General features: G+C 45.4%; 2 protein-coding genes across 2 annotated transcripts; both read right to left on the bottom strand.

Moving 5' to 3' along the window:
• Positions 1 to 1,977: 1,977 nt before the first annotated feature.
• On the bottom strand, positions 1,978 to 10,510 carry LOC135396891 (bone morphogenetic protein 2-like). The gene is made up of 4 exons (XM_064628116.1): positions 10,406 to 10,510; positions 6,619 to 6,927; positions 3,596 to 3,930; positions 1,978 to 3,050 (listed from the first exon to the last, which is right to left on the bottom strand). Exons 2-4 carry the CDS (start codon positions 6,908 to 6,910, stop codon positions 2,517 to 2,519), a joined length of 1,161 nt encoding a protein of 386 aa, XP_064484186.1. The 5' UTR covers positions 6,911 to 6,927; positions 10,406 to 10,510; the 3' UTR covers positions 1,978 to 2,516.
• Positions 10,511 to 12,945: 2,435 nt separating this feature from the next.
• On the bottom strand, positions 12,946 to 23,515 carry LOC135396892 (uncharacterized). Its single transcript, XM_064628117.1, has 5 exons — positions 23,345 to 23,515; positions 15,391 to 15,504; positions 13,636 to 13,856; positions 13,083 to 13,171; positions 12,946 to 13,019 (listed from the first exon to the last, which is right to left on the bottom strand). Exons 1-5 carry the CDS (start codon positions 23,463 to 23,465, stop codon positions 13,007 to 13,009), a joined length of 558 nt encoding a protein of 185 aa, XP_064484187.1. The 5' UTR covers positions 23,466 to 23,515; the 3' UTR covers positions 12,946 to 13,006.
• Between the last annotated feature and the right edge of the window lie 4,112 nt (positions 23,516 to 27,627).

Below are 27,627 nucleotides of genomic sequence, written 5' to 3' on the forward strand. Positions count from 1 at the left end.
ATGTTATCTTTGCCGAAAACAAGTATATATATATATATATATATATATATATATATATATATACATATATATATATACATATATATATATAATTATATATATATATAATATTAATATATATAAATATTATATATAATTATATATATATAATTATTTCATTCTCGTGGTCAACCGCCCTCCTAAGCTTCTATATATATATATATATATATGTGTGTGTGTGTGTGTGTGTGTGATGAACACAGGAACGTTCGTTCCAAGCAATGTCAGTTTAATGATTAATGCATGCAAGAGCGTGAGTTCGGCCTCTTCCTCGTTACATCATATATATATATATATATATATGCGTGTATAATATATTCTCTGTGAGGCGTCGTCACTATATGAAAGCGACCTCGCGCAAATGTATGCGGTTAGCCTAAAAATAGTAACTGACTTGCATCTGTTGACTTGCATCGCAAAAACTTTATTTTAGCCAACCACGTTCTAAACAGAAAATTTCCTATTTGAAAGTGTCTTTTATCTCCGGCTTAACACAACAGTGAAAAAACAATTAAAAACGTAGACGTTTCGCCACCTATACGGGCGGCATCATCCGTGCACGATGTCCAAAGGTACAGATCAGCCTCCTTATCTGCCAAGACATCATTTCCTTTTGGGCCCTTTTGGAAGACAATTTTCCATGGACCCCCTAGCCCAATCCCGGCTGCGCATGAGATGACGAAATTTTTGGAACGCTTATTTGGGAAGAAGGATATAGGGTATTTATTTGAAGCTCATGTCCGTACTTTCTCGCTCGTTCTAAAGAGCGACAAAACGCCGCTAAGAAACTAACGCGTGGTTCCCATTGCACTTTACATTTCCTTCCTGCAATCAAAAGTGGCAACTAGTTGCAGTTACTCTAGTCGAAAAGTAACTCAGTTACTGCAAAACGTAACAATTACACTTACAAGTTGCTTGTAACTTAGAGTTATTATTACCCATATATGTGCTCTCTTGCTCTCAACTTTTTTTTCAATACTATTATCATTCCTATCTCCAGAGCATCTAGTGTGGAGCACAAGGATGCCCTATGTATAATGAATTTATTGCTGGCAAACATTTTTACCTATATTAGCAAGCTTTGCTGAGCATCACTGTCGTAATGATAAATGCAGCGAAACGCTTCACAGCAGTTTGCCGTTTTAGCCGTCTGAAATATGATACAATTTTTTCCAGCTTTTTTACATTGAAGTGCAACCCTACAGGGCAGTAGGTTTTTTGTACTATAAGAAGCTGAAGGCAGATATTTCACACCATGTACCTATTTATCAAATACATATTTGAAACTGGGCTCCCCGTATTCCGCTGGCACGTTTCGGTACTTTCCTGAAAGGAACAACAACAAATCCCTGCACCAGGAACTATTCACACGTCGTGACACGTATTCCGATGTACATGTCTTAGTCGAGCACTGTACCGATCTCACGACTCATCATGTCATTCATCAATCCGCAGACACGAATGACAACGTCTCACCATTTTCCTTTTGGGGAATAATTTCGTTGGGGGGAGGGGAACCTATGGACACGGCGTTGTTCCGATTCTGAGGAAGACGCACGTATTCAACAAAGGCGCCACCGCCTCGAGGGAGTCGGCCGTTCCGATCGTTATCTGCATCAGCGGGAGCCGTCGTCTGCAACGGCGTCGTCTGCTCGCCAGATACTCATCGACAGGCCAGAAGCGGGTGGAGACGATTCACACGTCGGGACGGCTACCTTTTCACCCTCTTTGTGATGAAAAGGGGCGAAATGCAGTCCCGTCTGAGAGACAAACAGCTTGTGGCGCCAGCAACCCAGCCCTGTCTGACGTTGCCCTGCGTGTGGTCCGTTTCCTATCGGTGGTTTCAACCGCGTCTACGCACAAGAGAAAGCTTGTTTTCTCAGCAGTTCCGACAATTCAAACTCGAAGCTCATGAGTTACTGTTGAGCAAACTTGTAATCATTCTCTCGTATCGTGAATTTTATTCACTTCGCAGTACAGGTTGAACAGTTATGTAACTATTACAAGAGCATTCAGAGGGCCGACACTGTCTTTTTTTTTTCACGCTGTTATTATCATTGAAAATTTAACCGCGGTAACAAATGGGTGAATAAATCTTCAGCGATATCTTCATGGTGTTCACGACACCGTTCCTTTGGAACGAAAAATTTAAACATGGCACATGATAATATATTGGCACTGCCGTTAAATACCAACTGGATGCGTCCTGCCCACTCTTAGCCATGAGGATCTTACCACCGTCCTCACGGATGGTGTAATCAAATTTGACGTCTCTTTCAAAAATTGTCAACACTTCCAAGTGTATGATATATATAAACACCATCCGGTTTTTAACCGAACTCAGCCAGGTCCCGGGAGCTTATCACGCAGAATCCTTTCTGCCCACAATCACAGGTCACATATATCTGACGTCACGTCGTTCATCACCTTAGGGTAACGTTTCAACACCGTTGTATTCTCACCACAACACCGATCCGTCATCGGCAACCACAGTGCTCCACAACCATGTCCTGGTAGTTCTTCAAGACAACCCTTTCGGACGCATCCACATAGAGCAACGATATAGGTGACAGGTCTGTGGGCACGCAACAAGCACGGGGTACGTTGCCACCATTCCTCATCGAGTTCACCAGGGTCTGTACGGTGGCGTGGTTTGTCCCGTTCAGATGGTCTGGTAACGGGAAAGGACAGTCTCCATGACAGTAATACGCGTCGTAGCTGGGCGGCGCCACTATCCAATCATTCCAGCCGACATGACTAAACTCTACGCGGAGCGGGTACCGCTGGCAGGCGTCGCGTTTGGCTCCCTTGCGTCGATGCTGGCGACGCGAACCTCGGGTCGAACGCCTTGCTCTTGAACCGGAAGAGTTGGAAGACGAGCTCGTGTACGTGAGCAGGACGGGCTGATAGGAGGACCAGGACGGGTCGGGTGGAGTCGTCGGTCGCAGGGCGAGGGGGCCGAGACCTCGAAGGAGACTGCTGGTGTTCGAGTTGGGGTCTTCGCTCCACACCTGGGGGATAGGCATTGGGTTATATATATACTTGCAGTTTTCATATCTGGCGCATGATTTAATATACGAAATTTTCAGGTGACAATTATTTCGTTCGAACTTCGGGAGATAACAATGTTTTCCCGGGCCATTAGGTTAATAAAGTGTTTGTCTGTCCAGTGCATGCTTGTGTCCGTCCTTTCGTTCCCCTAGCATTGGTCCCTTTTTAAATCCATTTTAGAAACTTCACACATTTTATCCCGCACTCCACCTCCGAAGCAATCTGGTGAATTTCTTATGAATGTCAAAATATTTCTGCTCGCTTATAAAACTTAAAAAAAGAAGAAGAAGAAGGAGAAGAGTCTTGTTTGTGCCCCTTCCCTTTCCTTCATTATGATGCACAAGATCCACAAGCGAAATCGATTCACATGAAACAAGCAACAAATTTTGTATACATAGGGGAGAATATACACTTCCTCTAACTTAGCACGCGTTCCGTGCTGCATATTATGCAGTGACGTCTGTGCTGCTCATCTCCGCATATTAGGAACTTGTAACAAGCATACCTGAACATATAGTCCGTGATTCTTTTCTCCCGCCACCCATCGCTGTACGGCAGGCACGACGTCCAACCCAATCCAACCGTCTCGCCGTGTCGGTTGAAGAATGCGCGTGTCCAGAAGTCTCAGGTGGGCTTCTCCAAGCTTCTTAGTCGCTGGACGCAAGACGTCGTAGACTCGGACGACGTACCGGTCGTGGCATTCTTCGGGAGACGCGCGACGTCGAAAGAGACGAAGTTCTGCGCCGAGTAAGGTTTCCTCGGGGTCGCCTCCTCGGTTGGCGGTCAGGTTGAAGCGGTACCTGAACCGGTCTGGGCCGTAGGCGTCGTCTTGCCTCTGCTCTGAGGGCAGAGTTCATGAAAAAGAAACGACCAATCATGAAGCAGTGTCTTCACGTCCATGAAGCATACGTGGGACAGGTTCTCAAAACGTACGAGGGCGTAGCCAAAATGCGACGCTAAGCAACGCTAAAACAATTTAAAATGCCACGACGGGCTAAGTCTCAGAATCTTACCGCATTAATGGCATTGCAACACACGTGTCTTGCACTCCCCCCCCCCCCCCCAAAAATTACTTATGTGTGAGGCGGAAGTACTATGAAATTAATTTATATTTTTGGAGAAGTACGACATTATCGGGTGCGCGGTCTGCAATGCATCTGGCAACATTGTCCCCGAAGGCCGATTTCTGTCTCCTCGCCACAGCCAACGCCACCAGGATACAGAAGGCCTGCCTATTGCCTCCTCTCCCTCGTTGGCTACGTGGACATAGAAAGTCAGAATTCGTCTGCTACTGAGATTCACCGTTCTGCGAATTCAAGAACTCGCAAATGATTGTAGCTATCTTGGAACCTGTAGACCTGAATCTGTAGACAAAAAGTGCAACACGCTTTCCAGAAAATCAATCTTGAGAAAGACATGGGACCGTTTTGCGCTATATTTTTAAATATTTCTCATTTAGTACACGGGGACGTTCAATCACTACTCGCAGACGACGGTGGTTCGTCTCCATGGCTACGACCGCTGAAAGCACGTTCGTGATTGGCCACCGCCGTTGAAAACACGATCCTGATTGGCTGACTCTTAGTCGTTACGTTAGGCCGACGTGTCATGTCGTCTGTGTGGCCAACAATGGCGAGCCGATCCTGCCATTACCCCCCCCCCCTCAGGCACACACACACCCGACAACTATGCAGGCTTACTCGATCTAGGTGGCGTTGCCACAGCTGCTGGCAAACTTTCCAACGTTGGGCGAAGAGCGGAGACGTTAGTGCTGTTGCTAGAAGAGAGAAGCCAACTTTCGATGACGTCGCCTATTCTTGGTGAGTCCCAATGCATGAAGTTTTGCGGCGGCTTTAAAAATTCGTGCAAGCGGTAATGTTCGGAGACAGCCGGAATTTATATTTTGTGTACTCAGTCTCTTATAATACGAAATAAAATAAATACATATTTTTTAGTTCGTACTGGCACTTAAAACTCCCAGCAACGTCGCCACGTTGAATGGCGCCAACACCCGTGATGCTTTATATTATATGTGTTATTACATCATGCACTTCTGGCCTCTCACTTACAAAGAAGCAAGCGAGCGCGTGTCCGGAGACGAAAATTAGGCTTGATTGCGGTTAATTTGTCATAATCCTTTCCGCTTCGCGCGCAGACGCTTTCTGCCTTGAGGTTAAGGGTGGCCGTCCCAAAGTAGTCTAAATGAACGTGAGCGACAATTATTTCCACCAACGTGATCCTCCACTCCGAGTTTTTGCCGCACCGGGTGCAATACACTACAACAGTTTGTCTGTGCGCAGGAAAGAGGGTAAAATTTAGAGAAACCACGTGATAAAGTGTCTGTCCAATCACAAGGCAGCAATAAGGGGGCATTCGCAGACCGGCATGGGTCCTCGGAAGAAACCACGTGCGCCTCAACCTTGAAATGTTGCCCCCCTTATTTGGGAGACGGATCAATGAGGTCGCTTCACGAGTAATAGAGGAACGAGGAAAACTGGGGAGCTGCGCAGACAGCTGACCTACTTGCGTAGCGTATAGAAAATCCGCACCACGAATACCGAAGCGCCTCTGACTTCACTGGAGGCGAGTCTCTGCCAGTGAGGCAGCACCGAGAGAGAGGTCACGTGCGTCCGACTACCAATGGGAATGGCCGTAGCTATCTCGTTCCGCTGACGTCGGAGCTTGACGCGTACGTGTGTTTCAGGGTTTATCTCGTCAAGCACGACATGTACTGCTTGCGACTCACTCAGCATTACGTTTTTCGGCAGTATTTCGCTCGGTTGTCGTGACACTTTGTTACATGTGGTTTATTGCGTCATGCACGGATTGCACTGCTTGCGACATACTTGTCTGAAATCGACAGCTCGCGTTTTACCCTGTCTGAAATCTCGAGGCGTTGCAAGATTATTTCACCTGACTGATAGAATCCTGTGGCATATATGACCCCCCTTCAAACACAATGTCGGCAAACCCCTTGGAAGGCGACAAAACCAATACGGGCTGTTGAACCACTGAGAAGTGTGTCGCAAGCAGTGCAATCTGTGCATGATGCAATAAACCACACGTAACAAAGTGTCACGACACCCGAGCGAAATACTGCCGAAAAACGTAATGCTGAGTGAGAACCCAACCACAGCGCATTCTGCGTACGTAATTATGTGTGATTATGTACGTAAAGCACATTTGTTGTTAATATTGTGGTAATACTTAAGAGCCACAGCACAACAACAATTATATCCTGACGATGAAGTGGGGTTTTCCACTATAGGAGTGGAACGCTACCCCATAGCTAAGGGATCTAATATGAGTGATGACGATGATGAGAAATGACGGTATTATCGGAGTGGCGATGCCGATCCTGATCGTGATGGTGGGAACCACATCACATTCTACGTGTACATATGTAATTATAATGACGTATGTAAACCGCCTTCGTTGTTAATATTGTAGCAATTCAAACTGAAGCATTGACGAGACGAAACTGCGTCAAAGTAATGGCACCGGTACCGTTACGGCCCACATGCTTACCGGTATGCCGATGACTCCGTACCGTATCGGCCATGCCTCCAGCAAGCAGTTGAAGATGCGGTTCAGCCATCGGGTCTATGATGTCTGTCCAACGCTGCTGGCGTTTATAAAGCTGCATCATGACGTCAGGTACCATGGACGACAAGGCCCGTCGCCCCCGAGGTCTCGCAGGTAGACCTAGGGCTTCCAGAAGGTGACCCTGGACAGCCTGAAGCGTGGCGTCGTCTAAGGCGTCGCACGACATCCACCAGAAGGCCAGTAGGAAGAGGAAGAGGGGTGCAGACGTCGCCATAACATCTGATTGGAAGGCTAAACGAAACAGGAATCATGACACTCATGAGACATTGACCCAATATTGGACCAATATTGGCAATGTCGGCCCAATGTTGGACCAAGAATAGGCCAGTATTGCCAATATTGGACCAAGACTAGCGCAATATTGCCAATATTAGACCAAGATTAGGCCAATATTAGACCAAGAATAGGCCAGTATTGCCAATATTGGACCAAGTATTGACCAGTATTGCCAATATTGGACCAAGTATTGGCCAGTATTGCCAATATTGGTTCAATATTGGGCCAACATGTTGTACTCCTTGGGGTGCTATTATCTCCACGATGGTATCCCATGGAACTCTTGCACATCAACCATCATCAATTCATTTCATAATAATGTCTCACTCGTTGATTGTTAATTGCTGTCACCACATCGTCACTAACGCCACCAAACCCTTACTTGCACAACGTAGAAATTGTAGAAAGTCCCCGTGAACAATAATCACCTTAGTGGTGCAAGTATATAGACTGCAGCAGTCGGCTCAGCACTTGTGTAGCCACAGTCTTTTTTTTTAATACTCAAATCCAGTCCAGTTCAATCAGACGTCAATACGTTAATTTAATCACATGTAACACGAATTCTGTAGACTGCCCCAGATAAGAGCAAAATGACACGAACCCTACCAGATACAAAAGCAACCAAACCTTCTCTTTCCTGCCTCAAGGCTGAAAGATACGTAATGTATTACACGATACATTTCTTCCTTTTTATTTTTTTGTAAGGAACTGGGACCCATAGACGTCCATAGATATGCACGTGTCGCTTGCTTTCGGAAACTGAAAATCAAAGCGCTCGATATGAAAAGAGAGAGAGAGAGCAAAAAAAAGAGTCACCAATAAAGAAAGAGTTGCGCGCGGCTGCAGGGTGAGAGAGTCAGAAAGATAAGAAACGTATCGCCGACCCGCTGTCTACAGGGAGGGTGCGAGACAGACAACTGATATCGAAGTAAACATCGCCCTCGAAAGAACGGCGCAGACTTCAAAATTACGTGGTACTGGGCACCAGAGGAGTTTTACCTTCGATAATAACAAAAACATCCTCGGGTAGACCGGCAACGTACGTATTCCTTGAACGGCTAATATACATTTTCTCGACACATTGAATGCGCCTAGCCCAGCTTTCTCCATTATCACTTTGTTATCACCAAAGTACGAGAGACCGAAGGCAAAGAAATTAACACACCAGATCCAATATCATCTCCTTATAGAGTTACCATTCCTCGCGGGAAAATGAAGTGTGCGGGGAATGCATTCCTCTAATGCGCCGATTTAACCGCTGACAGCCTTCGCCATCATATTCTCAGGTGTCTCGGAGAAGAAATGCGCGCTTTTCTCTTCCTGCACTCTCAAGTGGTCTAATCGCGTGGCCGGTGTTTATCCGCCCCCATTCCGAGAGCACATACCGGCAGAGAGGAAGTCTCTCGTCGTTGAAACAGGATCCACACATATCTACACAGACACTTATTCCAGTTCTCTGAACCATCCGGACGCTCTTTCAGCATGTGCAGAAAATTGTGCCCGCTGTGTTTTTTTTTCTTCTTCTTCTTCGTTCTTTTTTTGCTACGGGGCCACCTGGTGTCTGTGTGGGGTCGAGTCTGTTATTACGTTTGTTGGTTTTGAGAGGTTTGAAGTTCGAGATGATCGGATATCTCCTCGTCCTCGACCAGAGATTTTTCTTGTTTTGCTATACGCGTGCTTGTTCTACAAACTACATACTAAGACTGAAATATTGCTGAGAACAACAGAACTCAAAAGAGAAGAGAAAGAAGGGACTTAAGTCGCGAAATGTTTTTTGGAAAGCACAATTTTTGTTGCAGTACGCGAGGAGCTCTGGAGGTGAGGTGCTCCGGGTGCAGGTGCGTGCGATATTCATTACGTAACTGCGTTCGTGCCCCCCTTCTTTTTACGTTTTGTACGAATCGAAAACCTAGACTATATTCAGGTTAAATAGAAATGCTTTAGTCGGACTTGTTCGAAAAATATCACGCAAACTCTTCGCGTATTTCAACTTCAATTCGCTCGCCGATAATCGGACAAAAACCAATGTTATCGGATGTAAATCGTGCCGCTTTGAAGCGTGTAACAAACAAGGTGCACCTTGAAGTATACATGTAAGAAGACAGACATGCACATAAACAAAGAGACTCATCTTCCTTATATGTAAGTACACTGTCGGCGTAGAGCGGAACAGGTATTATTTTCAATATCACGAAACCGAGGCATATCAGCACGTTGCATGGGCTCGTTAAAACAACAAAAAAGAAACAGAAAACAAAATTGCATGTGCAATTGCATTGCGAAAATGCTATCGATTATGTAACGCGTAACGTAACAGGTAAACAATGTGTATGGAATGTGCTAGAAAAATGCGACTTTTGATGCCCATTGTTTAAAATGCAAAGTACTTGAGGAGCTACTTAATACTTTCATCGCGTTCTCGAGATGGCCTTTCGTTTTTGTTTTGTTTTTTTCTTGCCCGGAGATAAAAATATTGCTTGCATAAAAAAATATCGAGACCAGAAAGAAATATACCACTCATAGAGCATTAAGAAAACCTGGGAACCCGTCGCAGTTTCTAGAAGAAGCAAAGATCCGAGCTATACTCTTAGAAATGATCTTCGCCGCATACTCACGCTCCTACACTCTTAAAAATGAACTTCACCGCACAGCACGCTCCTAGCCAACCACCATCTCAAATGATATCGTTATCTGCCCTGATTTGTTGAAAACGGGAGGTGTACACCTTTTCTGTGACAATTATGAACAGCATAAGTGTCACAAAAAAGGCGTACGCCTCCCGTTTTCAACAAATCAGGGCAGATAACGATATCATTCGCGATGATGGTTGGCTAGGAGCGTGCTATGCGGTGAAGTTCATTTTTAAGAGTGTACCCAAGCTTCATCTCGTATGATATCGTTATCAGCCCTGATTTGTTGAAAACGGGAGGCGTACGCCTTTTTTGTGACACTTACGATGTTCATAACTGGCACAAAAAGGCGTACACCTCCCATTTTCAACAAATCGGGGCAGACAACGATATCGTTCGAGATGAGGGTTGGCTAGGAGCGTGCTGTGCGGCGAAGTTTATTTTTAAGAGTGTACAGTAAAGGGGACCGCTTTTCAGGAAAATAGTCCAGAAGAGACAGCGTAGACATTTCAAAATTCTAGAATAAACAAAAAGTAAGAGAGCGAAAAAATTCCAATATCAAGCAGATTCTAGCACCACGAATTGTATCTCACTATACCGCACTGATCTGCCGTGCAAGTTCGAAGTCCCGCCCATCACTACAATCCCCGCCCCCTTTCTGACCCCTGTCCTCAATCCAGATGTCCTCCTCCTATCAACACCTGCAAAAATTCACTGTCACTTCGCGCTCCCCCCTTCTCTTCTCCGGTCCACATACAGCAATGCATCGGCGAAAAACGAAGCCGCATATAGCGATGTCATACCTTTTGTCGATGCCGGTGAGTAAAAGCTACATCACTGGAGCAAGCGAGCAGCCTCCCGTCATGCTGGCTGTGTATGATGCAGCTTGTGCTCGTTTTTTTTTTTTTTTTAGTTACCAGTCAGAGTTGTGTGTGTCGTGCGCGTGCGCGGACGCTTCCTCTCGCCCCAAACAGGTTTCGCCTTTCCTTTGCCGTCACAAGATAAAAGTGGATCTTCAAGGACGGCCGTCTTGAAGACGAATTTCTTGCTCCGCGCTATAAAAGAAATGTGATTAAAAAATATTTAAAATATAAAAAAAATCGTCTGTTGAGAACACTATTGTGCTGGACCTGGAAGATGTCGTGGCGGGTTTTGCGTTGGTTTATTATCTCATTTCTCCGTGCATTAAAACGAGCTTCGTTATTCGAGTTGACGGTGCGATGCCTTCGTGCACCGCAGAGATTGAGACAGCGTTAATTGCGCGATTATTGCGCCATCTTCAACACTTTCTGCGGTATCCGGTAGAGGGCGCTGCGCTCGGGATTTGCGCTTGAAGGGGTTCGGTTGCGATGTAGTTCGGTTCAGCGCGACCGCAAGTCCGCTACCCCGTTCTCAACAACGGTGTTTGTCATTGAACGCGCACAACGCATGCTTGACAATTTATAACAATATAAGAGTTTATTGGTCTCGGTACATTTCGTTGCGCGTTATTCACGTTATCAACCGTTCGATGACACGCAAATAAATTTGTTGCATATAATATTCTCGGTATTTCTCTCATTCGTTCGTTTGCCCTGTTTTCGTAACATGTATCGTCAACCTGCATATTTTTCATAGATCGACTTCGCGGCTCTGAGAAAGGACGTGACGTGTGACTAATACACTGGGAGCTAATTTACTGAGCAACAGTAATCGTAGGATGTACTTCCTCACCACCTCTTTTTCTCTTTGACGATTCTTTTCTGTTGCGACTCATACTCAGATCATTCACGAAAACAGTTCTGCGTAACTCTTCTTCTGAATAAAACGTGACGTGGATATTGCTATGGGTGTCAAAACGAGGTTTTTCAATCGAAGGGAAATGTGATTATAGGCCCCGCTCCATAAGCTACAAGACATATGTATGCATTGTTGTTATTAGAAAAAAAAAAAAATGAAAAATACGTATATTTGCTGAGAGAGAGATACATGATGACGATGATATGGGGATGACTTCCGATGCTGAGAGTTCTAATGTTACTAATGCTCTCAAATCTATAATTAATGTTAGTTTATGTCATCTCCCCTTTTCGTGTTGTTTCCCGCGATTGTTATTTACATATTTAACTTTTTTGTTCTATATCTTAATTGGTATTTTCCTTCTATTTTTGGGGTCACCATTCCCCAGACCCTCCTGTTGTTTATGGGCACCTAGTCAAAAATAAGATTATTATTATTATTATTATTATTATTATTATATACACCGAATTATTGCTTATCTTTTTTTGCAATGTATACATTGCTTTTTTTTTCAATCTCAATTCATTATCAATTGTCCTGGCAGATTGACGATGCAGAGTTTTTAACATGAATATAATCATGTGACAATTATGTACAGCATAAGTGTCACAAAAAGGCGTACGCCTCCCGTTTTTAACAAATCAGGGCAGATAACGATATCATTCGAGATGATGGTTGGCTAGGAGCGTGCTATGCGGTGAAGTTCTGTGTTTAGTGTATGTAATGCATGTTTGCACACGTGAAAACATGCAGGCGTAAAACTCCTTCTCTCCTCGTTTCCTCCTTTCACTCTATCTATCTTTTCGTACATGCGCATTGGAAAGACACAGCTTCACCGCACAACACACTCACGGCTAATCAGCACTGAATCCGTCATCTTATCGTTGAAAACGGGAGATGTAGCCCCCCCCCCCCCCTCCTCCTTTTCTGCAACACTTCATAGGTACGCAATGCGTCCCAAAAATTGGTGTACGGTCCCTCGTCCTCAGGAAATCAGGAGTCTGCGAGCGGTATCATTCTGTGCGCTGGTTGGTCTGTTGAGCTGTTGAGAACGGTATCCTACTGGATCCTGACTTGTTGAAAAGAGGTGGTGTACGTCTCGTTTGGACACATAAAAAAGAAAGAATGGCGGATCCAACCCAGTTTAAACAAATCGGGAGAGAGAGGAATGCACAGCAACTTTATAGTAAGATGATGAATGGGGAATTTCATCGCCAGGGGCGAGGAATCGATGATTGCGTAGGAACGTGTTATGTGGTGAAGTTCTGTTTCACCAATGCAGAAAAAGCACTATCCATTTTTGTTTTTTGTTTCAAAATCACGCACCACAGTTTTATTTCTTTCTATCGAACAATTTAATACACTTGACAACCAGTGAGAGCAAATTAATCTCTTACCGAGCGGGCTCTTCGTTTGCGAGCCGGGACTCGAGCAGCAAGACATCTCGACCCAATGTCCAGCCGATATTGGGCCAAGATGTCGTGTTGCTTGGGGATCCGTAAACAGATGACGGAAACTAAAATTAAATATTCTATGATAGGCCAGCAGAAACGAACGCTACATATATTCACGAGGGCAATTTTTATTAGACCAGGAGCGGTTGTAGTTTGGACGAGGTCAGTTCTTCAGGAACGGTCCCTGAAAAAGAAAAAAAAAAAATTGTTAGTCTAAAATAGATTAAAATTCGGTTATTAGACTTACATGATCTGAACCGGAACCCGGACGCAGGCGAGGGGCTTCACAATGCGCCGTTCCTTGGCGTATAATTCGATTTCCACGTTCACAGATACCTGAAGTTGAAAAGAAAACACAAGATAGTTAATGAAACGTTAAATAACGTTAACGACGTTGAGACGTGCTTCGCAGCATCACAGTTGAAAGCTGAAGAGACATTTTTGTAATTACTCTGCACACGTGCGTAAATTGTTCGCAAAAACGTCGGACCGAAAAATACTGAAAATTCTAAAACGCATATACATCGGTTGTGATCTGCACGGCTTCGTGAAATGCATCCAACGAATATTAATTTGTCACTTTATCTTTCTCATTATATCCTCTCAATTTACGTTTATAGGAACCACGAATTATAGAATCAGAATTTTATATTTATAGTTATATAGTTATATAAAAAATTTCCCTAATATGAATAAACCATACTCCACGCAGCATCCCGCCTACAACTGCATCTCAATAGTGAGTGATCTCTTTGCCAACCAGGTAAGAAAAAGAAAAACCAGCTTCACTTTGTTCTAACCTTGGGGAAGTATTGCATCACTCTGAAAGTCCCACTTTGTATGTATTCAACCCCTTGCTTTAGTCCATGGTTCTGCGTACAGCTCTCCCCACTTGCAGACGCAGTAACGTTGCAGACGTTGACTTCACGGCCATAGCGAACACGGGTTTCCCGGCGCCGTCGAGAGGCTCCGAAACAGCCGTACATGGACCGGTACACGCTGGTGGTGTCGATGGGTGAGACTGGGTGAGGGAAATACATCCACGTTATATAGGCGTAGCCATTACAACAAAAGCACACTGTGATAAGTATGATAAGACATGGAAGAAACAAGCGTTGAAGCCGAGGATAAATGCGTGCTAAGGAGAAACGCGTCACGTGAAGGGGCTCATTATTGTTGTTTGTCATTATTGTCATTATTATGTGGTTATGAAGGGGCTCATTATTTCATTCCCCACATCCCCACCAGCAATGGAGTAGAGTATTGCCCCTGGCAATGAAACTCCCCATTCATCATCTGGAATAAAGTTGTTGTTGTTCTTCGCGTCACGTGACAGCATCTTGATCAAGAACGATGATATATGACTTCGGTGGTGATTAGATTTTTGATAAACAGGTGACTACAGCAGGTCTAAAAATTAACACCGGGGATTTTTTGTACGACAAGTTTCAAAGGCATATCCTGCGGCATTGCCAGATATTCCGTAGCAGACGACAGGGTCGATGGTGTCGTCTGCTACGCCGTGCGAATTGTCAACGTAAGACGCGGCGGAACTCTTGCCTCGTGAGCAGTTTTTGGCTTTTACTTCCACTATGATAAGACACATTAGTATCCTGTATGATAAGACACGGAAGAAACAAGAGTTGAAGCGCAAACATTTCCGATGATAAATGCCTGCTAAGGAGAAACGCGTCATGTGATCACCAACTTGATCATGATGATATATGACTTCGATGGTGAGTAGATCTTTTAATAAACACGTGGTTGCAGCATCTCTCAAAATTAACGCAGAGTATTTTAGTAGGGCAAGTTTCAAAGGCATATCCGGCGGCTGTGCCGTATAGCAGACGACAGGGTCAATGGTGTCGCCTGCTATTCTGTGCGAATACTCAACGTATATGACTTGGCGGAACTCCTGCCCTGTGAGTAGTTTTTTGCTTTTACTTCCACTGGGATATTCCGTAGGAATGTCGCGCGTGTGAATATACGCTGTTAATGACTACGGAGGGAGAGGCAGGGAGCAGAGAGGAAAAGAGAAAAAGCCAAAGCCTAAGATCTATGTTCTCACAATCTACTCTCAGTGGAATACAAAATTGGGGGAAGCGGAATTCCTAGAAGAGATCGGTACCTCAGGTATAGGCTGTTATGCCAAAAATTAATACAGCGTCACCTAAAGCCGAAAAGCTCAGTGTCTCCCACGGAAAGATATTCGTTTGAAAAAGAACGTTAGTCCTATAAGAACATCAGCCCTGATCGACGGCGATGAAAGGTCACGCAGGAATGGATGTGCTGTGAGGAGCACTCAACTGCTATTGACTGTTCTGTATACGGAATTCGTACGTTTCGCATTACAACTTCGCGCTATATACTTTGCTCAATGACTTTGAAATTTACCAAAACTGAATCTCATTCAGAGCTAGATGTATATAGAAAACACAATGTTTCAAAAGGCGCGGGTAGACTTTTTTTTTTTTTTGGGGGGGGGGGGGGGTGCCACAGTACTGTTCCTTTAAAAACAATAGTTCAGAGTGGTTCGAAAGGAACCGCATCCTTACCGAATTGAACTTCCATGGTCACGCTGTCTCCGCGGTACAGCGGGCAGACGGGCTTCTCCTCACAGCCTTTCAGGAACAACTTTGCAGGAAGAGTACTGTACTTGGTAGAATTGCCTGTAATATGTCGAACTATAGTTTAGTGCAGTGCTAGGACGGGATATCAGCAGTGTGAATGATGCAGTTACTTCTTTTTTTTTTAAAGCAATATTCGAAATATTTGTGGCAGTATCAGCAATATTCACCTCAACGCTAAAAAAAAGTTTTATGCGGAAAGAGTGTACACTCTTAAAAATGAGGGGGGGGGGGGGGTCGAGGTAGCTTGCCGTTGTTGGCCGCACTCAAGTGGGCATCGTCACGACTATAGCCAAAAAAAAAAAAAGGAAAAGAAGGTGGGAGAAAGGGGAGTTGAGGACTTCAAAGTGATGTAGAAGCAGGATGACCGGTACTGATGGGACAGAAGCACTCTGTAGGTGAGAGGTGCACTAGAGTGGCCTCTCCGCTAGGCCCGTCGCTTGGAGAAAGCGCACGAGGCCGCGAGTTTTTGAAAGTCGTTCCGCACAAGAACCTTCGGGGAAGAGGACGTCCGTCAGTATACCAGGCCTGGCGTGGGGAAGATGGGTTTCCTGCATGGCATGGTATGCACGGCATTCTGTCAGGATATGCGCAATTGTCTCCGGATGATTACAGTGTCCGCAACTGGAGTCCTCCCTGGAGCCGATCTTGCACAGTTGCGAGTTCGTGAACGCAGATCCTGTGCGTAATCGATGGAGCATTGTCTGCATACCACGGGGAAGATCTTTCGTGGGAAGAGAGGGTCGGTGATTCTGCATGATGTCTGTATGCCAGGGTGACGCACCTCAACTAGCTGTTTGACGACCATGAGCCTGTCAGTGTCGGCCGGGACTGCTAAGGATGGGCTGCAGCTGTTGTGTGCTGAGGAAGCTAGCTGGTCCGCTCGTTCGTTGCCTCTGATGCCGACATGAGATGGGATCCATTGGAGCGTAAGCTCACCTCCGGTTAGCCTATGCTGGGCACACGATCTCCTTATACATCGGGCCAGAATGCTACCACACATGGGGTTTATCACGTTGTTGAGGGCACTTCTGGAGTCCGTAAGCAAGACGGCCTTAGGTATTCCGGTGACTTGAACCGCAGCAGCTGCGTGTAGCAAGGCCAGGAGTTCGGCCGTCGTAGATGAGATTGGGAAGCGAACTGATTTCCCTTGCCAGGCCTTGTTTATTGACGGGATGTAGTACGCACTGGTAGCACTTTGGGAACGGTGGTCAATGGAGCCATCCGTGAACACCAGAGTATGTGTGTGATAAACGTCGCTGATCAGGTTCTCAGCCGCCATCTTAAAAATGATGGTGGTGGTGGTGGTGGTGGTGGCGATAGGGCTTGCCGTGTCGGGCTGTATTTTGTGCCGTGGGCACAAAATAGCCGTGGGCATGGGCCGTATAGCCGTAGCCATGGCCGTAAAAATAGCCGTAGCCATGGGATGCCGTGGGCACAAAATAGGCTCCGCCTCTCGTTTTCAACAAATCGGGGGCAAGAACGTTGTCATTCGGGATGATGGTTGGCTAGGAGCGTGCTATGTGGCGAAGTTCATTTTTAAGAGTGCACTCTTAGAAATGAGGTGGTGGTGGTGGTGGTGGTGAAAGGGTTCGCCGTTGTGGGCCTCACAAGGGTGGGCAACGTCACGACTGACGCCCTGGGGGAATGTGCGTCCTGGGCCGACTTCTGATTTGGAACTGTGCCGACATATGTCTGAAAGCGTCTGAGGAAAACGCAGTAAAAACCCCAGACAGCACAGCCGGCACCGAACCGGCGAACTTCACCGCATAGCACGCTCCTAGCCAACCATAATCTCGAATGATACCGTTTTCAACAAATCAAGGCAGATAACGATATCATTTGAGATGATGGTTGGCTAGGAGCGTGCTATGCGGTGAAGCATAATGTAAAAAAACCCCGAGACTAGGGAACACGAAGGGACAGACACAAACACGAAGTCTCAGACTTCGAGTTCGACTTCGTGTTCGACTTCGAGTTCGACTTCGTGTTTGTGTCTGTCCCTTCGTGTTCCCTAGTCTCGGGGTTTTTTTACATTATGCATCATCTTCACCAGCTCGCTTGCTTCCTAGCCATTTTTTCATGCGGTGAAGTTCATTTTTAAGAGTGAGCTGTATGTTTTTAGCAGATGTTGCATGGTATACCATGGTATACCGGCATCAAATTTGATGCCGGCACCGCCTAGGGAGCGCGCGCGGTGGGGGAGGGGGCATACACCCCAAATGTTTGGTGACACCCCCTAATTTTTTAACCTATGCATCCCCTACAGGGTGGTCCTTGCTATTTCAGCTTTAGACGTGTGGGTAATGATACTTTAGCTGTTAAGACGTAACTCTAATAACAACCTCTCCCATTATTTTTTTGCAACCTCCCCCTCCCCCCTTCGCACTCTTAAAAATGAACTTCACCGCATCGCACGCTCCTAGCCAGCCATCAACACGAATGACATCGTTCTCGTCCCTCATGTGCTGAAAACGGGGGGCGTACGCCATTTTTGTAGCGTCGTGCAGTTCATGATTGACACAAAACCGGCGGGTTGGCTATAGGAGCGTGGCGGTGAAGTTCATTTTTAAGAGTGCGTGCTTGGGGGATTCTGGATGAACAATAGCAACAACAACAACAATTATATTCTGACGATGAAGTGGGGAGGTTCTGGATGAACCACTGATGGTAACTTACAAAAAATAGGGTATATAGTGCTGCACCCCCATTTGGAACGCACAAATTTTACTCCCAAATGGTGTGCTATTAGCTACATAGTACATACTCATTTAAAAGAAGTTCTGACACCACCTTTTCTTTTTTTTTTCAGGGTGCAAACTAATTTGTCGTTCACATTCGACATGACGTCAGAAGAAGTAGGCGCATGTTTGTGGACGTCAATGAGAATGCAGAACAGGAAATATAAAGACAGGGAGAGCCAGCGTTAAGGTTTACGAAAGAGCTATACAGGGTGTTTATTTTTATCCTTTAGAGATTTTTTAATAAAAAGCTATGAGAACTGCAGAAATGTCGTTTTTGCATTTGAGTTCCACGTCCATCCGGACATCCTCTCGCAGAAAACAGCAGAGATAGCAGAATGAGAGGCTGTCCTCCTTGAAAGCCATTCCATGTTTTAAAAATGAAACATGCACGTGCGATAAAATATTCATCCCGGAATTTTGATACGCAAACGAGCCGAAGCCGAAACCGCGGCGACCAGGAACGCAGAGAGCACAGCGCTCATTTCACGTCAGAGAGCCACGTGATTTGGAGGGATCGAGATGATTGGAGTAGGTGCCGCTCAGCTGGCCAGAGAAACCGCTTTCCGGTCCAGATAAGCCTCCGTCGGCGAGGGTGACGTGCTTCTCGAGCGCGCTTTTTTCGGTTTCGGCTCATCTGCATATCAAAATTCGGGGATGGATATTTTAACGCACGCGCGCCTTTCAGGATTTTTAAAACGTGGAATGGTGTCCATAATCTCTGATTCTGCTATCTCGCTTTTGCCCGAAATCTACTAATTAAAGAGCTAATTAATGAATGTTAGTTAATAAGTCACCTTGTAGTTGGATAATTTCTCCCATGGGATGTCCGCCTGGCCGTATAACTCAACGAAAAAAAAAAAAAAGACATTTATGCCGTTCTCATAGCCTTTTTTTTATAAAAAAATCTGTAAAGGATTATAATAAACACCCTGTATGAGAGCACATATGCTCCACGGAGAAGAAACCTGAAGGAAGGCGTCTCGAACGCTCAAGATATGCTCTTGGAGCAGATGGTGGTGGTGGTGACGCTGATAAAAGGGCTCGCCGTTGTCTTCCTCACAGAGGTGGGCAACGTCACGACTAACGCTCTGGGGGAATGTGCGTCCTAGGCCGACTTCCAAAGGGACTGTGCCGACATGTGTCTGACGGCGTCTGAGGAAAACCCTGGGTAAACCTCAAACAGCACAGCTAGTACAGGTATATGAACCCGGGTACCTCCCTCGCGGCAGAAGGTCAACTGCCAACAACTAACAGTCCGCCAATCAGGAACGTGACTTTCAAGACGAATGTCAGCACAGTTCACCGTGAAGTCGGCCCAGGACGCATACTAATCCTCCTTGTCTCCCTCTCCTGGCCTCACAGAGGTGGGCAACGTCACGATTGACGCCCTGGGGGAATGTGCGTCCTGGGCCGACTTCTGAGGGAACTGTGCCGACATATGACTGAAGGCGTCTGACGAAAACCCAGGAAAAACCCAGACAGCACAGCCGGCACGGGGATTCGAACCCGGGTACCTCCCAGTCTCGACGTGACATGGCCAGCGCGTGGAGCAGAGCTTCATCACATAACACGATGAAGGCCAACCGTTGCACAGAACGATACCGGTATTATTCCTGATTGCGGAAAGCGGTGGGCGTACGCCTTTTTGTGACAACTTATCGTAACCGTATCTGCGTCGTATCGAGTTATCGCAATAAACCCTCTCCGACAGCGCCACGTCAACCAATCAACTGATCGAGATAGGTGCGAGGAGGTGCGATAACTCGATAAGACGCGCTGCTATCGAATGTAACCGCGGCTTGTCAAAAAAAAAAAATCCGTGCCCTTCTCGTTCTCAGCAAGTCAGCGGAGACAATGATTGATCATTTGGGATGATGATTGCCTAGGAGAGTGCACTCTAAAAACTGAACTTTACCGCATAGCACGCTCTGCGCGAACCGTTGCCACGAATAATAGGGTTATCGCTTCTGATTCGAAGAGAGAGGGAGGCGTACGCCTTTTTTGTGTCGATTACCAAATATCCAAATTGACACAAAAAGGTGTGCGCCCCCCTCTCTCCTCGAATCAGAAGCAATAACCCTATCATTCGTGGCAATGGTTGGCACAGAGCGTGCTATGCGGTGAAGTTCTATTCTATTGGACGAGAGTGTAAGGATTATCGGACAAAAAAAAAATAATAATAATAATAAGGGGGGGGGGGGGGCAAACAGGCACTAAAACGAGAACATACAATATGAAAGCAATGTACTTTTATGTCTTTAATGGCATGCATCGTTCATGATCCTACTGTTCCAGCGCGACATCAAGTCCAAAAAGATCATCATCATATTTACTAATTTTTTTTTTCAAGAAACAGCGGCCTATTAAATTCGAATTCGTAATATTCCAACATCGCGCTCTCAGAAAAAAGGGTGTGAAAAGGTGGTAACTTCTATATAGTTACCACCTACACTCTTAAAAATGAACTTCACCGCATAGCACGCTCCTAGCCAACCATAATCTCGAATGATATCGTTATCTGCCCTGATTTGTTGAAAACGGGAGGCGTACGCCTTTTTTGTGACACTTAGGCTGTTCATAATTGTCACAAAAAAGGCGTACGCCTACCGTTTTCAACAAATCAGGGCAGATAACGATATCATTCGAGATTATGGTTGACTAGGAGCGTGCTATGCGGTGAAGTTCATTTTTAAGAGTGTAGGTCAACGTAGCGTCTGATAAAGGGTTTAAAAGCAATTATCATATATCCAAATTGCTACAAAAAGGCGTACGCCCCCCTCGCTCACCGAATCAGAAGTGGTAACCCTCATTCATGGGAGAGAGTGAGGTAACAGAACTTTGCAACCTTTTAGGAGCAACATATGCGACAAATATTACCTCCTGAAAGGTGCAACTGCTCCACCCTTTTTTTCTGATAGTGTGCACTGTTAAAACAGAACTTCACCACATAGCACGCTACTAGCCAACCATCATACCGAATGATATCATTTTGTGTCATGATTTGTTCAAAAGAGGGGGAGGCGCCTATCTGGGACAGATTATCTTGTCCCAGATAGGCGCCTCCCCCCTGTTTTGAACAAATCATGACACAAAATGATATCATTCGGTATGATGGTTGGCTAGTAGCGTGCTATGTGGTGAAGTTCTGTTTTAACAGTGTGGGTATGTATATATTTTTTTTCTTTCTCACGCGGAAAAAGTAATAATATCTATGGTATCTGCGACAGAAAGCGATGGCGAAATCTGCCTCGGTACATCCGTCACTCGCGCAACGAAGACGGGTATCTCATAACAACACCGCTATAATGTTACACTAGCGAGGAAAACACGTTTCACTCGATGAACGTAGCAAGGAGTATAGGCAAGCTAGCTGGTGTTGACGTGATGTTTACATTGCCTTAGTTTGAGGGAAAACACGGGCCGAGTGTTCTTCCCGTCCTGTGGTTTTCCTCAAACTCGAGACAATGTCAACATCCCGTTTCACTTGAGTCTCTTCGCCCGCACATAACACAACGTCGATGTATAATTATTAGGGCCCGGAAATTTAGGCAGTAAAAATGATGGAAATAGGCAGGCGTTTAGGCCTTGAAAACCACCAAAATAGGCACTAAAATTTCAAAAAATAGGCACGTTAATCTGGTACGCTGTTCGGCTTTGTTGGTGTTTCAGAATGCTTCATCCAGGAAAACTAGCTGGTTTAAAGGCTAAGGTACCGTAGAAGCTCTGACCTCTGGTACACGAATGCAGAGGCGGCCTAGAACCACACTATAATGAATTATACCCTTAATTCTCCGCTCTGGGAGATCCTGAAAGGCCAAGAGAGACCAAATATTTTCATCAAGTATACGTGAACCTCTTCTAGCAAACAAAGGTATTGAAGGAAACCAAACGCAAAAAAGGAAAAGAGGCGCAAACACGCAGAAACGAAAAGCAAAATGCAACATTCCGCATGAGCCTAAAATGGCACTTGCATCACCTCTTAGGAAAAAAAAATAGAAGAAATAAAGAAAAAGAACTGTTATATCATCTAAAAATGTTCCAAGATACTAAAATTCAATAGAGCGCAAGGCAGGCAACCCCGAAAATGACAAGTTTAGGCGTGTACAGGCAATTCTAGGCAAATGCCTAAAATTCCGAACCCTAATAATTATGCACCATTTCTGATGGTAACCAACAGGCGGTACACCGACGTCGTGATCGAGTCACATCCGCACTCGCAGTGGACAGCCGGGGCGAGACTCTGCGTGCTATGAATGTTATTCCGAGCATTAGGTCGATAAATGTTGATTTATCAGCCGGATCGCTATCGCGCACAATCTCCCGCCACTGTTTGCATGTCAGCAGGAAGTGGCCACGCGGGAGTAATGTGCAGTATGTCTCTCCAGGATAAGAAATGGCAGATATGAACGCCAACAACTACGGGCCACTGGCCTAAACTGTGTATGGAACTTGTTCTGCACTGTACAGAAGATTCGTTGATAGGATTGTGAGAAATTGTGAATGTCCCTCAATTAGTAATATTAGCCACGACTGGAACATCACTGAACTCGGTAGCAACTCTCTCTCTCTCTCTCAAATGCAGGCGCAGAGAAGCGTTTCCCATTGGTACTGTATGAGAACGGCGTGATGTTATTGGATATATAATTGGTAACGTTATTGGATGTAGGGGAACCAGACAGGAGGAAGTTCCGTCTCGCCACGGCCTTGTGGACATAATAGACGTCAACAAATTATGACCTGCACTCTTAGAAATGAACTTCACCGCATAGCACGCTCCTAGTCAACCACCATCTCGAATGGTATCGTCATCTGCCCTGATTTGTTGAAAACGGGAGGCGTACGCCTTTTTTGTGACACTTATGAACACAGTGTCACAGAAAAGGCGTACGCCTTTCCTTTCCAACAAATCAGGGCCGATAACGACATCATTCAAGATGAACGGTGGCTAGGAGCATGCTATGCGGCCAAGTTCATTCTTAAGAGTGTGCCTTTGATCCTCGTCCGTCGCAACCTGGGTATTTAGTCTATTTTTTTGCTATGCTCTTTGTGGCAAAGCTGAATGTGTGCACCAAAAACAATAAATATAAATAAATAAATAAACTAAATAAAATGTAAAAGGAGAGACACAACAAGCTCACACGGCTGGAAAGTCCTAAACCGGCGTCCACTGTCCGTCGCTTGCACCGTAAGCACCAATACAGCTACAAAAAGAACCAGTCCACAGAAAACTGCGTTGCAAGAGAACCTCGACGATGCCATGGCTCCTGATCCGATGCAGACGACGCCCTCAGCAAAAGGAAGGCCGACGCATGTCTCTCGTCGCTTCTAATATTCCCGACTCTCTGACGTCATCGTTCACTACTCTCTCTCTCTCTCTTACAGATTCTAGCGACAGAACCAAGGCCAGTGTCATGCGACCCAACGGCTGGTTCCACGATAACAGAACCCGCGGTTCCTTGCGAAAGTGGACCTGCAAGTACGGTAGCAATTGACAACTGAGCGTCTGTGAACGAGCAGAAGACATTTTTAAACGTATAGCAGACAGGAAATCGTTGTCGTTCGGCAGATGAGGAACGGAAGGGAGATATACGTATCACGTGGGAGAAAAAGGCGCGATTAGATTCCGCTGTGGTGCGAAAAGGACATATAGGATGCGGAGGGACATATACTTGTGACTTTTCGTTCCTTTGTCGTTTCAAAGTTCCTTTCTTGAGTTTGGGTTCTTGAACAGCTCACAGGAGAAAGTACTCCTAGACACGTTGATAAGCGGGTGAAGAAGAAAGACGGCAGGAATTGTTTACGATTATGGAAAGATGCGTATGATTTCAATGGGAGTGATCAAGTAATGAGGATATGGCGCGTTACATCCTCATTGTGGTTTATTCTAATCTCGTCTTTCCTTTCCTCACTGAAGACAGATGATATCTTCATTGCAGATGATTGCCCCAAGATGAACTTGCCTATCGTAGGGCAGTCGTGTAATATTATTTTTTGTACCAGTGCTGAGCTATTGCGTGCACTCTTAGAAATGAACTTCACCGCATAGCGTGCCCCTAGCCAACCATCATCTCGAAAGATATGGTTATCTGCCCTGATTTGTTGAAAACCGGAGGCGTATGTCTTTTTTGTGACAATTATGAACAGCAGAAGTGTCACACACACAAAAAAAAAGGCGTACGCCTCCCGTTTTCAACAAATCAGGGCAGATAACGATATCATTCGAGATGATGGTTGGCTAGGAGCGTGCTATGCGGTGAAGTTCGTTTTTAAGAGTGTATATAGTGTTGGACATACCATGGTGTACGCGGCAGCCAATAACTCGAATGTTGCCTATCTAAGTACACAGTATTCTCTTACGGGGCGGATACACAGGGGCGGATCTAGAGTGGTCAGGGGTGGGATGTCCTGCCCCCCTCCTCAGTTTCTGTCTTCACATAGTGTTTAATTGACCATAGATCGCGTGTCTAGCATGCTGTCCATGGCTGGACCACCTCCTCAGAAAAAATCCTGAATCCGCCCTTGTTCTTTTATGGAAAAGGCAGGGTATCTCTAAAGCCAGGTTCACATCGCTGGATGCCAGCGGTGAACAATAAACACTTACAAAATTTTAAGCTTTCCAGTCAGCTGACAAAATTGTTACACAAAACGTTGTGCGCTCTATAACAGAACTCGACCACATGCACGGTGAAGGCCAATCACGGTGAAGGCATAGGATGATACCGTTATCACTCCTGATTTGTGGAAAGCGGCGGGCGTACGCCGGTTTGTGACAGTTGCCATAACTGCGTAATTGTCACAAAAAGGCGCACGCCTCCCGTTTTTAACAAATCACGGGGCAGAACGATATCATTTGGGATGGTGGTTGGCCAGGAGCGTGCTATGCGGTGAAGTTCTCTTTTCAGACCATTTGTTTATGAGAAGCGTATACGAAGAGGGGAGTCAAGTCCTGTAGATCACATAAACAAAAATGCAGAAACCGACACTGAAGATTTTTGTTTATGTTTAATTTATACAAGCTTTCGCGTGGACCTTCTATAAAGTAAACTTAAACAAAAATCTTCAGTGTCGGTTTCTGCATTTCTGCACTGTTTATCTAAAGTTTGCGCGCTCCAAGGCTCGCGTAAGAGCTCGTGGCGAATAACGCGCCGAAGTGATGCATTATGGGATAACGACAAGTAGAAAATCGGGTCCCAGGTTCGCTGTGTGTCCAGCATCCATTTAAATCCGTAGACCTTGGTCCGTGCGCGAACGTTGTGAAAATTCCTTACTACCGTGCTCAACAGCTTTGCCAGTGTACGAAAGGGCAGCGCGTTGAGGACAGTATCGTGCCCGTGAAGCACTACCTAAGCTAAGATACCACCGAGGAATTTCCTCAACGTTCGGGTAGTCGGCGGACCTACACTCTTAACGCACACTACACGCAACTACACTCTTTAAACTTCACCGTATAGCACGCTCCTGGCCAACCATCATCTCGAATGACATCGTTTTTTCCCCCCGATTTGCTGGAAACGGGCGGCGGGGCCAGTCTCACCAGTCAACACGGAAGCAGAGTGAGTATGATGGATTATATAATCTGGCGCATGGAAAGAGCGTGACCTCTCTGCGTCCAGCTATACAGTTACTGTAGTCCAGCCATCCTATCTGCGGCGCAGTAATATATTGAGAGCTAACGGACTAGATTTTTTCCCCTTCTTAGTTGAACACGATTATAGTTCACTAGTTCTGCATCTCTCCTCCCACGAACACGACATATATGTTCAAATTGAAAATTTCGTGTGTGAAAAACCTTCAACTACCGTATAGTATATAGCTGTAACAACAACAACATATTTATTTTGTAGCTACGATTGACTACAACAACCTGTGAACGAGTCATTCTACGTAACAAAAAAATAATTAATAAATAAAATGAAAGAACAAACGGCACTGCGAAGATTCGGTGCCCGAATCATTCTCGAACTTTGGAGTTTGGACGAACGTGACAGAATGCGACTAAAGACGCGCACGGATGCACGTGTCCCACGTGACGGGCACGTGCTTAAACGTCATCCCAATCGGTGAAATGATTGGTCGCATGTTGGGAGGCTGCTGGGCCAGCTGGGCCTGCGATATGGCACGGCAGATGAACTTTTTTCACTCTCCACGGCGGGCTCCTTCGTTAGCACCACCACTACAACCAACAGAATTTCTTCTTACATCAGAACGCACGACGGCCAATGTCGTTTCTTGGAAAGACAAGTAGCGACTTGACACATGCCGTTTTGACTCGAGAGCAAGAATTATTTGAATATTTGCGTGGCGCGTCATTTCGCAATCCGACTAGATCAGGAGAACTGCGTCAAGTTGAAGGCCACGCAAAATGGATACCACGTGACTGGCTTTCATTCGGCGGTGGTGATATGCATGCTGATCGCTACCAATTGACTCCTATAACATCGTCGTCCATGTACAGAAATCGATTGCCAATATATACGTCGTAGGGTTGCTTTGTTAGCGCATTGCGCAACTTAGTACATGAAAGATTCATACAGGATTCATACAGTATTCATCATGTTCATAGAGGACGAATGAGACGCAGCCAGTGCCGCGATTCGAACACGAGTCATATTCATATCCATCCCAGAATTCTGAGAAATCGAGCTTCAATATTGAGGCAACATATGCCCAGATTTTTTTTTTTTTATTATTAGACGGCTGTGAATTTCTTTTGGGTAAATGATCTATCTGTCCTGGAGTGGAAGAGAGACGTGTTTGAAGGAAACGAACACATCTACTTAAACGCTAGTCGTTCACACACACACAAAAAAAAAAAAGAAAAAGAAAAGAAAAAGAATAGAGGTATGGTGTTACATACTACATACTGTTAAGAGCTACAAAAGTTCAAACAATTTTGAGAATAAATAGCCGATAGTGCAACGGAGGCCCCGGGTTCAGCTACACTTCAATAGTTATATGAGGCACCGCAACAATGCTGACTGTTCTGTAAAACTAGCCGTAGCAATACCGTGTACCTAAGCGAGGAACATGCTCATGTGTTGCTGTTCGCGTACGTTTATGTAAGCCGTGCATTGTTATAGTATCGCAGTCGTTATGGTAAAACTTCGGAGATTGATGTCCTGTATAAGCGGTAGACCAGAATAGCTGATCGATATTTATGGAAATGCCTAAAACAACTTCGGGTGACTTCGGTTCACTCAAACTTTGCCTACCTACGCGCTGTTATCGATGGCTCAACGAGACTGAAACAGCTGTTCAGTGACGGCGTGGCGATGTTTGAGTTACAAACTCACACACTACGTGCAGCCACAGAGATTTCGGCTTCTTTTTTAATTTTCCAACTTCGCGGTTGAATGCACGACATTAACTCCGTAGAATCGAAGAAAAAAGAAAAGGGAAGGAAAAAAATTATATAGGCATG

This window comes from Ornithodoros turicata, chromosome 6 (assembly GCF_037126465.1).
Source record: "Ornithodoros turicata isolate Travis chromosome 6, ASM3712646v1, whole genome shotgun sequence".
Lineage (NCBI taxonomy): Eukaryota > Metazoa > Arthropoda > Arachnida > Ixodida > Argasidae > Ornithodoros > Ornithodoros turicata.